Genomic DNA, 13,262 nt, shown 5'->3' on the forward strand with positions numbered 1-13,262 from the left:
ACAAAGCGTTTGCATCATTGTCAAAATGCTGGCGTATCATTTTCATTAAATGTCACTTTGTTGTAAGTTAATATTGTCTCCCCTTCAAGTCTTGCAATGTCATGAACGAGAAATGTTGCCAAGCAACCGGATCCCATGCCTCTCCTCATTCTGACACCATAATTAATAGGGAGTGCACCGAGGGGAAATTAACCAATGGTCTACCACTTTGTGGCACAGCCGTATCAGCCTATCGAGCTTTTGACATATGCACTTCAGGGAGTGGGGTAGTGGGAATGTGTATATAATTACATTTTAAGTATTGCTTTTTTTCATTAAATTTTTTTTCCAAGTGATTGAAATAAAACAGTCAAGCGTGTCAACTTCCAAAGAAACGTAAACTGGAACAGAAAATATTACAGCACAAGTTTAAAGATTATGGTCCTCTTTGAAAATTTGCTCACCAATTACTCTGTTTTCTTTTGCAGGCAATGAATGGTTGCTGAGGTATGGTTCTTTAGGTGCCAGAGGTACCTCTCCCAAGTATCCATTATTTATGTGTGAATTGCAGAAAGTGTGGCTTCACAGCCAAGCTATATTTTGTCCTCACCCAACATGACCCACATATTGTTCCGAGGTCCATTGCCACGCAAACACCTTACATCAGCAGCAGTTCCTAGCCACGTGACCTCTACTAGAGAAGCAGCAATCACTTGCTTTAATATAAGTGCCTTTAATGTTTAAAAAAAAACACCCAAAAGCACTTCACAGAATAAAATGGATATTCAGCCAAATAAGTAGATATTAGCAGGGGTGACAAAAGCTTGGTCAAAGAGGTGGTTTTTAAGGAAAATCTTAAAGGAAGACAAAGAGCTGAGGACTTTGAGGAAGGGATTCCAGAACATGGAGCCAAGGCAGCTGAGTGCATGGCTGCCAATGGGAGGGCAAAGAGGGGGATGCACAAGATGCCAAAGTCCAAGGAACAGAGAATTTTGGGTAGTGGGGGAGGGGCTTCTAACGCTAGAGAAGGTTACAGAGAAAGGTAGGAATGAGATGATAGAAGGATTTAAACACAAGGACGAAAATGTTACATTTGTAGTGTTGAGGGACCAGGAACCAATGTAGGGTTAGGAATGAAGATAGGATTACAGACAGCAGAGTTTGAGATGAGCTGAAGTTGACAAAGGGTGGCAGATGTGAGGCCAGCCAGGACAACATGGGAATAGTTAAGTCCGGAGGTGACAATGACAAGAATGAATATTCGAGTGATCAGATTGGTTGAGGTGGGGGTAGAGGAGGCTTTTGTTACAGAGAGGATATAGGGTCAAAAGCTCAGTTCAAGACTGAAGAGGACACTGAGGTTGCGGACAGTCTGGTTCAGGCAAAGATAGTAACCGGGGAGAACTATCAAGTTTGTGGCAAACTTTCTCAGGTCAACTAGGGATGGGCAATAAATGCCAGACTTGCCAGCGATGAGCACATCCCAAGAATTAATTGTTTTAACTAAATAAATAAGAGTTGCAGCAACCCGACCACTTTCCCAGATAATTCAGCAGAGAGATGAATAGTGGGATTTTCCTGGCATGTTTTGGTCAGTGGCTGACTGGATAAGCTCAGTGAGTAATTGAGGGAACTGTACTATTCCTTTTATTAGAAAATTGCTGCATAGGAAGGATCATGTTCAGGATCAAGTGTCTTAAACTTGCTGACGTGCTGGGCAGCGATAATCATAGTTACATTAAAATCAATACTGATGCAGCAACAGAGAGGACCTTCAGTTATAGCTCTGCAGAAGTGGGGACTCTTAGGTGTAGAGACAACTACTTATTAATCGGGGCCACCTCAATCGGACACCAATCCAGCTGCATGTTACACACTCAGCAAAGATCAAAATAGAGACTGCAAGTCAGTTCATAGCAATTACAGCACAGGGGGCTGCCACTGAGCCCAACCAGGTCACTGCCAACTCTTTAACTGGAGCGACATACACTAATTCCACTGCCCTCAGCCACTGCACTGTGCGACATCTCACCCTCGCTGATTTCAGCCTCCATCTCCACTCACGTTCTCCTCTCTCCTCAGAGTCCAATGCTCTCCCGTCCTCTCTTAACCTCTTTCCATATAAACTCTCCATGCCCACAGCCATCCCCGCGACCTTGCCATCTCACGGCCTCTCTAGTCCCATCGTCTCAATCACAGACAAGACCGTCTCTGAACACTTCCTTGTATCCCTTCTAACCCCACTTCCTTCTGCATCTGCCCATGGAATCAAATCTTTCCTAAGTTACTTCCAACAACACCTTCAAACTCCTAACTGTCTAGACTTTGCCTGCCCCCCAACCCCCCTCACGATATTTCCGCAGCTACCAATCTGCTCAATCACACCCTCACCTTCAATGCCCTTATCCCCAGTAAAACCTTTACTCTCTCGCACCATGGTCATTCCCTTTGGTACGATTCCCTCAGGTCCAAGGGGCGCAGACCTGAACACATATGGGGCACAAATGGTTTAGCCCTTCATCGCCAGTTCTGGCTAGACCACGTCAAGCATTATTTTTGGTCCTGCTCTCTTCTGCAAAACAGCTCACAACTCTAGGATTATCCTGGAATCGAAAGATAACTCCAGCTTCTCTTCTCCACTACCAACCGTCTTCTTAAACCCCTCTTCCCTGCCCTCTCCAGTCCTATAACCCTCAAATTACTCTGCATTCCTCCAACTCTGATGTCATTGGCGGTTGCTGAGTACCCCATAATACAGAATTGCTGAACTCCAGTGAGTCATGTGATTTGGTGAGTTTAATGTGAAGGTAGGATAACTGTTGCGTGTACCACTAGGCCCACAACAGACAAATGTGTAATAGCAGTTTTCAAGAAAAAGAATGTGGACATGACAGCAACAGCAACAACTTGCATTTATATAGTGCCTTTAACATTGTAAAACTTTTCAAAGTACTTCACAGGAGCGTTTATCAAACAAAATGTGATACCAAGCCACATAAGGAGATATTAGGACAGGTCAGGTAGGTTTTAAGGAGTGTCATAAAGGAGGAGAGAGCAAGAGAGAGGCAGAGAGATTTAGGGGGGGAATTCCAGAGTTTAGGGCATAGTCAAAATTGGAGGAGCGCAGATATCTCCAGGTTTGTAGGGCTGGAGAAGGTTACAGAGATAGGGAGAGGGTGAGGCCATGGAGATTTGAAAACAAGGATGAGAATTTTTTTGATTGAGTGCTGGCTGGACCGGGAGCCAGTGTAGGTCAGCGAGCACAAGTTGAAAGGGGTTGGTGCAAGTTAAGATATGGGCAGGTGAGTTATATATGAGTTCAAGTTTACGGAGGGTGCATGGTTGCCTTAGAATAAGTACAGTTTAAAACCTAGCTACTGGCTCCTCCAAATGGGTCATCAATTTTATCTGATAAGTAGCTCAACCAGACAAGCCAAAAAGATCCCACATTCAATCGCCAGTCTGTGCTAAGTTAGCTGATCGCAGCCAAAGGGACAGTGGTAGAACAGCTACAACTGGCGACAGTGGTTTAGGATTAGATAGGGAAAATAGAAAAACAAAGTAAACCACATCAAGCCTGGTTCTCACTTCTGCTTGCCATCCAGTGACCCATCCTGGAAGTACATGTAGATGGACGTCAGAGGTGGATAGGTTTAGGCTTGGCTGTGCTGAGTTCAACAGTATGGCAAAACCCTTTGGAACAGAGGAGGCTGAAGGGAGACTTGATTGAGGTATATAAAATTATGAGGGGCTTATTACCCTTAGCAGAGTGGGGCGGGGGGGGGGGCATAGATTTAAAGTAATTGCTAGAAGAATTAGAGGGGAGTTGAGGAGAACATTTTTCACTCAGAGGGTGGTCTAGAACTCACTGAAAGACTGGTAGAGGCAGAAACCCTCATCACATTTAAAACATAATTGATTAACACTTGAACCTAACCTACAAGGCTATGGACCAAGAGCTGCAAAGCGGGATTAGGCTGGATAGCTCTTTTTCGGCAGCACAGTCCTCCTTCTGCACTGTAAATTTCTATGGAACACTTGTTATGGCTCGCGCATGAATGAGGGCCAGTTGTGCAAAGGTGCTTTGTGTGCATGGAATTAGGTAGGAATCATCACTTCAGTCAGAAGGAAGAAAATTGGGGGTGGATAAGAGAGGGGGGTGGGGGGGGGGAAGGTTGCCACCACTCGAACGCATGTGACCTTGAAGTGATATGGCTTTGCCAATCAAACAAGTGGAGGATTCAGAAAGAAGCCTTCCATGAACCAACCATTACTAGCACTGGTACAAATAATACAAAATCTAATGTCCTATTAATCCATGTTCTCCAAAAATCACAATCATAATTAAAATAATGCTCAGTCATCAAGCTCTCAATGTATTTTTTTTCATTTGCAATTACCATACTGGGTATAACCAGGGCCTCTGCTCTTCCACTTGGGTCTCACCATAGCTACGGGAAAATTTCGGCGTGGCATTATCAGCATCCGGATGATCTTTTCTATACCGTTTATTATGAAGTATCCTCCCATCTCCTGTGAAAAAAGGTATGCAGCAGTTTACGTTGTCTCTTCTCTAAAATCACAGTATGTCAAGTTGATCTTAATTTTGAGCTCAAAGCAATAATTCTATGGGCAAGTACTGTCAATGATAATGACCCACTGGTCACCTTTATCTTTAAATGTTATATTTCAAAACACAACCTTATTCAAGGAGGTCTTGCATCACCCGTCCCATGCTGAAAGCTCACAAGATGTGCTGATGTGACGTCACTTGTGATTGTCCGCGTTCACGATGTGTATTCCGCATAATCAGCGAATTAAACCAGATTCTGCAGCAGCAATTGTGTGGAGTTTTTAAGGATCTTCATGAATAGAGTGGGGGTGATGTTCCCTGGTCACTGTGTTTTAGCAACATCATAAACTTATTGGGCCAATTTTCTGAGTTCGCTCTTTGTAATAAAATTGTAACAAAAGTTATTCATAACCTAACTAGAAACAATCAGTTTCCCACCATGTTTACAATGTCATTAACACAGCGACCAAGGTAATTAAAGTTACTACAAGAAACATGCTCTCAGCAGAGATAAATTACTACACAGAAGCTTTTCTATCTTCCTTCCCCTAATGTGCTGCCCAACCCCCTCACCCACCACAAAATAGAATATCACACTAGAAGAAAAGGTAACTCGTTACCTCTGCTTCTTCATGGTGTTTAATGAGATCTTGAGGAGAAAGGCGGTACAGGTTGCAGAGTTTTGATTTGACCATAATAGGGATCAAACCCAGGCTCTGTTTAATAATCCCTTTCGGTACACCATTCACTGACCAGCTAATGTCTGCCTAAAAAGGGGAGAAAAAAAGAAAGTTAAAGAATTGTTGTTTGCAAAAGCTCTGAAATAGATGATAAAGACTGGATGCTTTGCTCTGTTCCTTTTTAAAACCAAAAATGCACTCAAATAGGACACAGGTGGAACTCTCCAATTACCTATGACAGACCAGACTCCATTTGAATCATATTGCTACAGCAAAACCCTGAACTCAGCTCATGCCAGATGCCCAGTTTACACCAGAGCTGCCAGTAATGCTGAATGACATTGAATGATCAGGCAGCAACAGTATGCCGTCATTTTATCCGAAGGCACTTCAGAGTTAAAATCATGCAACTCAAGTGGTCCAGGATTAGGAATGGGGCAGGGAGGGGTACATCATCCAGTGTGTCCACTCCCAATCACTACTGCCTTTACTGGAGTGTACAGACGTGAAGATATGGGCTGAAGACGCGATCGTAAAACAGCTATGAATAGGATGAATAGCTTACTGATGCTCACTGACAAGCATAACACATGAAGGGCCAGGTTTTCGCCAGGTTTGACCCTCCACGGCAAAAACTTGGTCGGCGGGGTCCTCGGGTACCTCTTTGCGGCGGCGCTTCCAAGTGCCGCCGGGGAGCGGTACGCTGACGTAGATTGCGTTTGCATTGTACTTTCGGCACTCTCCCGACCGTACACCGCGCCCAGAATACTGACAGGTCAAACCTGTCGGTGCAGCCCTACCAACAGCGATAAGTATGAAAAGCTGCAAAAAAGGTAAGTTAAAGTTTTTATTTTTTTAATTATTTGTCAGCGATTTAGTAGCTAAGGGTTTTGTGAATGTTTTTTGGAATTTTATTTTTTATTTCCCCCCCGCTCCCCCCAAGGCCTCTCTTTCAGTTCTCCCAGCCCCAGACTAAAGTTGCCGAAACTCGCGGTTTGCAGCACGAATCATCGTGCAACGCCTTCTTTACCAGACGTAAAGGCCGAAAGTTCAGCCTAAAAACGGTAGCACAGCGAAAATGGTAATTTTGGTGTAAAACTACCATTCGCCAAAAAACAAAAATCTAGCCCAGAGAATGGTCACTTGGGTGAAGTACCAGAGGACGCTCAGTAAACCATATACTGCATTGTGAGTCCTTGCTCTCAGATAGTGTAATGGTTATGAAGCTGGACTAGTAACTCAAGAGTTCAAATCCCACCATGGAAAATTGTGAAACTACATTCAACAAATTTGGTCATTTGTGGACTGGCGCCAGAAAAATGACCAAGAACCTGCCAGAGTGTCATTAAAAACCCAACTGGGTCAGTAATGCTCTTGTACCTACTCTGGCCTTCACATGACTCCAATCCAACACCATGGTTAATTTGACATGCCCTCAGGGCAATTGGAGTTTGCCATCACAAGAACACATTTTTAAAAATTGGGCTTAAAAGCAGGAAAATAACACAGTTGACATAATTCTGGATACAAATACAGTTATGCGTCAACTTGCAGCCAGGTCGGATCAGCTCAAGATGAGCCAAGGGGCTGTAAATACAGAAGCTAGACTTTTCAATCACTTATATTTTAAATTGGTCATACCAGCATTAAAAGGAATACCAATCGGAAAGATCTGGGCTAATAAGACTATAATCTTTAACCCAGTACCAAAACAATCCCCACTCCAGAAGCAGGTTATGTGATTGTAGCAATTTTTTATCTATATTGAAAGCTATGGGTCAGAACGAATGATACTTACAGTTAACTTGCCCTTGTAAGTACTCCGCCGTCCTCTACACTCTGCCGGGTAGACTTTCAGGTCACTGCAGATGCTGCCTTTGGGCACCATGGGGGGGTTGATGACTGCATCCACAAATGCCAGGCTGATGCGCTCATTTTTATAATTGAGCTCCAAGGGAGGAATAGCCTGTGGTGAGCACATTTAAAGCAAATGTGTCAGTAAGAGGTTTGAAGAAAAATTTGCAGAAGTCACATCTCTAAGATGCACTATCACACACAGCGCAATTTTAGATACAAGCTCTCGGCAGCTAGCTTAGCTCTGAGGAAACAACAACTTGCAATTATACAGTGCCTTTAATATAATAAAACGTCCCAGGAGCATTATCAAACAAAGATTGACACTGAGCTACACAAGATGATTAGGACAAATGGTCATAAGCTTGGTCAAAGAGGTAGGTTTTAAGGAGCATCTTAAAGGAGAAGACTATAATATTTAACCCAGTACCAAAACAATCCCCACTCCAGCAGCAGGTTATGTGATTGCAGCAATTTTTAACCTATATTGAAAGTTCAGAGAAGGTTTACTAGGTTGATTCCTGAGATGAAGGGGTTGTGTTAAGAAGAAAGGTTGAGCAGGTTGGGCCTATACTCATTGGAGTTTAGAAGAATGAGGTGTGATCTTATTGAAACATGCAAGATTCTGAGGGGGCTCAACAAGGTAGATGCAGAGAGGTTGTTTCCCCTCATGGGGGAATCTAGAACTGGGGCAATAGTTTCAGAATAAGGGGTCGCACTTTTGAAACGGAGATGAGGAGGAATTTCTTCTCTCAGAAGGTCGTGAATCTTTGGAATTCTCTACCCCAGAGAGCTGTTGAGATTGGGACAGATTTTTGAACTATAGGGGAGTCAAGGGTTATGAGAAGCGGGCAGGAAAGTGGAGTTGAGGCCAAGATCAGGTCAGCCATGATCTTATTGAATGGTGGTGCAGGCTCGAGGGGCCAAATGGCCTACTCCTGCTCCTATTATGTTTTTATGTTCTTAGAAGAGAGAGGTAGAGAACAGAGAGGTTTAGGGAGGGAATTCCAGAGCTTAGGGCCTAGGCGGCTGAACGTACAGCTGCCAATGGTGGAGCGATTAAAATCAGGGATGCGCAAGAGGTCAGAGTTAGAGAAGCACAGGCATCTCAGGGCTTTGTGGGGCTGGAGGAAGTTACAGAGATATGGAGGAGCGAGGCCATAGAGGGATTTAAAAGCAAGGATGAAAATTTTTAAATTGAGACGTTGCCAGACCGGGAGCCAATGTAGATCAGCGAGAACAGGGGTGATGAGTGAACGGGATTTGGTGCGGGTTAGAAACATAGAAAATTGGTACAGTAGGTCATTCGGCCCTTCGAGCCTGCACCACCATTCAATATGATCATGGCTGATTATGCAACTTCAATACCCCAATTCCTACTTTCTCTCCACACCCTTTGATCCCTTTAGCTGTAAGGGTCACATCGAACTCCCTTTTGAATATATCTAACGAACTGGCCTCAACAACTTTCTGTGGTAGAGAATTCCACAGGTTGACAATTCTCTGAGTGAAGAAGTTTCTCCTCATCTCGGTCCTAAAGGGCTACCCCTTACCCTTAGACTGTGACCCCTTGCCTTGTTAGCCGTCCCCAAATACACTACCTCACACTTCTCTGGATTGAATTCCATTTGCCACTGTTCTGCCCATCTGACCAGTTCATTGATATCTTCCTGCAGTCTACAGCTTCCTTCTTCATTATTAACCACACAGCCAATTTTAGTAGCATCTGCAAATTTCTTAATCATACCCCCTCCATTCAAGTCTAAATCATTGATATATACCACAAAAAGCAAGGGACCTGGTACTGAGCCCTGTGGAATCCCACTGGAAACAGCCATCCAGTCACAAAAACACCTATTAACCATTACCCTTTGCTTCCTGCCTCTGAGACAATTTTGGATCCAACTTGCGCTTTTTCCCTAGATCCCATGGGTTTTTACTTTCATGACCAGTCTGCCATGTGGGACCTTATCAAAAGCCTTGTTAAAATCCATATACACTACATTAAACGCACTACCCTCATCAACCCTCGTTACCTCCTCAAAAAATTCAATCAAGTTGGTCAAAGACGACCTTTCTTTAACAAATCCATGCTAATTGTCCCTGATTAACCTGTGTCTTTCTAAATAAAGATTTATCCTATCCCTCAGAATTTTTTCCAATAATTTTCCCACCACCGAGGTTAGGTAATTACTCAGTCTATCCCTTTCTCCCTTTTTAAACAAAGGTACAATGTTAGCAGTCCTCCAGCACCACCCCTGTAGCCAGAGAGGATTGGAAAATGATGGTCTGAGCCTCTGCTATTTCCTCTTGAGGTAAAGAAGAAAACAATAAGGGGAGACCAAAAGCTTGGTCAAAGAAGTGGATTGTAAAGAGGAGGAAGGCACAGGAGCTTGAGGGAATTCCAGAGCATGGGATCATCACCTCCAAGTCACACACCGTACTGACTTGGGACATATATCATCGTTCTTTCATTATCACTGGGTCAAATTCCTGGATCTCCCTACCTAACAGCACTGTGGGAGTACCTTTACCACATGTACTGCAGCGGTTCAAGGCAGCGGCTCACCACCACCTTCTCTCCAGGCAACTAGGGATGGGCAATAAATGCCAGTGATTTCACACATCCCGTTGGTAGCACTCTCACCTCAGAATCAGAAGGTTATGGGTTCAAGTCCCACTCGAGATTTGAGTACAAAAATCCAGGCTCACACTCCAGTGCAATACTGAGAGAATGCTGCACTGCCGGAGGTGCCATCTTTCGGAAGAGACGACAAACCTATGCCCTCTCTGGTGGGCGTAAAAGATCCCATTGTGCTTCCTCGAGGAAGAGCAGGGGAGATACTTGTGCCCTGACCAAAGTTTATCCCTCAACCAACTCTTTAAAAAAAAGTACTGATTATCTGGTCATTATCACATTGCTGGTTGTGGACAACTTGGCTGCTACATTTCCTACATTCATCATCATCATCATCATCATAGGCAGTCCCTCAAAATCAAGGAAGACTTGCTTCCACTCTAAAAGTGAGTTCTCAGGTGACTGAACAGTCCAATACGGGAATTACAGTCTCTGTCACAAGTGGGACAGTTGTTGAAGAAAAGGGTGGGTGGGGAGTCTGGTTTGCCGCACGCTCCTTCCGCTGCCTGCGCTTGTTTTCTGCATGCTCTCGGCGACGAGACTCAAGGTGCTCAGCGCCCTCCCAGGTGCTTTTCCTTCACTTAGGGCAGTCTTTGGCCAGGGATTACCAGGTGGCGGTGGGGATGTTGCACTTTATCAGGGAGGCTTTGAGGGTGTCCTTGAAACGTTTCCTCTGCCCACCTGGGGATCGCTTGCCATGTAGGAGTTCCGAGTCGAGTGCTTGCTTTGGGATTCTTGTATCGGGCATGCGGACGATGTGGCCCGCCCAACGGAGCTACTATCAGCAAGGGCAGACATCGATGACGAGGTCCAACATCGCCTCCAGTTCAATCAGCGCAGGACCTCAAATCTAGTGCCAAGTTTATGGTCTACAGGACTGTAGTGATACCCACCCTCCTATATGGCTGAGAGACGTGGACCATATACAGTAGCCACCTCGAATCGCTGGAGAAATATCATCAATGCTGTCTTCCGCAAGATCGTACAAAACCTTTGGGAGGATAGACGCACCAACGTCAGTGTTCTCGCTCAGGCCAACATCCCCAGCATCGAAGCACTGACCACACTTCTACGTTACAACAGTGACTACACTTCAAAAGCAAAAAAAGTACTTTGTTGGTTGCAAAGCATTTTGGGACATCCAGAGGTTGTGAAAGGCGCTATATAAATGCAAGTCTTTCTTTATAACCAGGAGGTAAGATGGCACCCAGCACCTCCTGGAACTGTGATTGTGCCCCTAAACCAGGAGTGAACAAGGAGTGAGGGAATTCGGGAGAGAGAAACTCAGTCATATTCGTTTTTAAAATGTGGCCTGTTTTGACGTATATTAAAAAAAAACATTTGTGTACACACACACACACACATTTACATTTACAAAGAGAAAATGTTGCAGATATAAACAGATCATCTGGATGGAGGGAGGGGGGAAAGACAGTTGACTTTTACATGGGAGCTGTGTTTGTTGAATAAAAGCCAAGCTGAAGTGAAGCACTGAATTGCTGTCACTGTCTGTCTCTGGCTCGCTGCTGTCCCTGGTGCACGTGCCCCGGGCCCCGGGCCCACACTTACCTGCACGGCCCGCGCCAGCACCTCGCTCACCGCCTGCTCGAACGAGTCTACGTGAGCTCTGACCAACTCCTGCAAGGCCGCGTGCTGCTGCTGCTGCTGCTCGGGCTGCACTCTGCCGGCCCTCAGCCCCGCCTCGGTCAGGTTCTTCAGGCTCGGCCGCAGCCTCTCCTCGCCGCACAGACTCTGCCATTTGCCGGCCATGTCCAACCCCGACTGAGGGACCGGCGGGCAACAACCGCATCCGCGACAATAGTTCCGCTTCAGGATCTCTCTGCGCACAGCAACTGAGGAGGAGGGAGGGAGGAGGGGGTGCACGCACGGAGCTTTCAGCTCCATTCATTTGAAATGAGGCTGAATCATATTCGTTTTAAAAATGTGACCCGTTTTCATGTATATTCTCCCCAAAAAGATTTGCGCGCGCACACGCATTTGCAAAAGAACATTTCGCAGATATATATATATGGAGAAAGTTGGATCTCTAACCAGCATACTAAGCTTAAATAAAGGAGACTATGAAGGTATGAGGGCAGAGTTGGGTAAAGTGGACTGGGAATATAGATTAAAGTGTAGGATGGTTGATGTACAAATAAGGAGATATTTCACAACTCTCAAGAAAAATATATTCCAGTGAGGAGGAACGGGTGTAAGAGAAAAGATAGCCATCCGTGGCTAATAACTAAAGAAATAAAGGACGGTATCCAATTAAAAACAAGGGCATACAAAGTGGCCAAAACTAGTGGGAGGACAGAAGACTGGGAAGCTTTTAAAAGCCAGTAAAGAATGACTTTAAAAAAATGATTAAGGGAAGACAGACTATGAAAGTAAACTAGCACAAAATAGAAAAACAGATCGCAAGAGTTTCTATAGGTATATAAAAAGGAATGAGACCGGGGAATTAGTAATGGGAAACATGAAGATAGTAGAAACTCTGAACAAATGTTTTGTATCAATCTTTATGGTAGAGGACACTAACAATATTCCGATAATAGATAGTCAAGGGGTTATGCGGGGGGGGGAGGTACTTAACACAATCACAATCACTAAGGAGGTGGAACTCAGTAATGTTTCCGCTGCCCATCTTTGGCTCGCAAACAAGCCAAAGGTGGGTAGCAGAAATGTTACAAGGACACTCATAAAGCCTCCCTGGTAAAGTGTGACATCACCACTGACACCTGGGAGTCCCTGGCCAAAGACCGCCCTAGGTGGAGAAAGTGCATCCGGGAGGGTGTTGAGCTCTTCAAATCTCAACGCCGAGAGTGTGAAGAGGTCAAGCGCAGGCAGCGGAAGGAGCGTGCGGCAAACTAGTCCCACCCAACCCTTCCCTCGGCGAATGTCTGTCCCACCTGTGACAGAGTCTGCGGCTCTCGTATTGGACCACCAAAGAACTCACTTCAGAAGTGGAAGCAAGTCTTCCTCGATTCCGAGGGACTCCTATGATGATGATGGTACTCAGTAAGATAATGGGACTAAAGGCAGGTAAATCCCCCGGACCTAATGGCTTGCATCCTAGGGTCTTAAGAGAAGTGGTGGCAGGGATTGTGGATGCATTGGTTGTAATTTACCTGGATTCTGGGGAGGTCCCAGCAGATTGGAAAACTGCAAATGTAACGCCCCTATTTAATAAAGGAGGCAGACAAAAAGCAGGAAACTATAAACCAGTTAGCCTAATATTGTGGTTGGGAAAATGTTGGAGTCCATTATTAAAGAAGCAGTAGCAGGACATTTGAAAAAGCAAAATTCGGTCAGGCAGAGTCAGCATGGATTTATGAAGGGGAACTTATGTTTGACAAATTTGCTGGACTTCTTTGAGGATATAACGAACAGAGTGGATAAAGGGGAACCAGTGGATGTGGTGTATTTGGACTTCCAGAAGGCATTTGACAAGGTGCCACATAAAAGGTTACTGCACAAGATAAAAGTTAACGCGGTTGGGGGTAATACATTAGCATGGATAGAGGATTGGCTAACT

The 13,262-nt window shown here is 44.9% G+C and overlaps 1 protein-coding gene across 2 annotated transcripts in view; it reads right to left on the reverse strand.

The window, feature by feature from the left end:
* The window catches only part of polr1b (RNA polymerase I subunit B), a 50,744-nt gene extending 39,144 nt beyond the window's left edge, over positions 1 to 11,600 (reverse strand). Inside the window, exons 1-4 of one of the 2 annotated variants that reach the window (XM_070885743.1) lie at positions 11,294 to 11,600; positions 7,031 to 7,198; positions 5,173 to 5,319; positions 4,380 to 4,512 (exon numbers count right to left, since the gene is read on the reverse strand). In XM_070885743.1, the coding sequence (XP_070741844.1) occupies positions 4,380 to 4,512; positions 5,173 to 5,319; positions 7,031 to 7,198; positions 11,294 to 11,494 (649 nt within the window). In that variant the 5' untranslated portion in view covers positions 11,495 to 11,600. Of the gene's footprint in view, positions 1 to 4,379; positions 4,513 to 5,172; positions 5,320 to 7,030; positions 7,199 to 11,293 lie in introns of those variants that run through there. The other variant, XM_070885744.1, reaches the window with a different exon arrangement.
* Between the last annotated feature and the right edge of the window lie 1,662 nt (positions 11,601 to 13,262).

This window comes from Pristiophorus japonicus, chromosome 7 (genome assembly GCF_044704955.1).
Source record: "Pristiophorus japonicus isolate sPriJap1 chromosome 7, sPriJap1.hap1, whole genome shotgun sequence".
NCBI classification, from domain to species: domain Eukaryota; kingdom Metazoa; phylum Chordata; class Chondrichthyes; family Pristiophoridae; genus Pristiophorus; species Pristiophorus japonicus.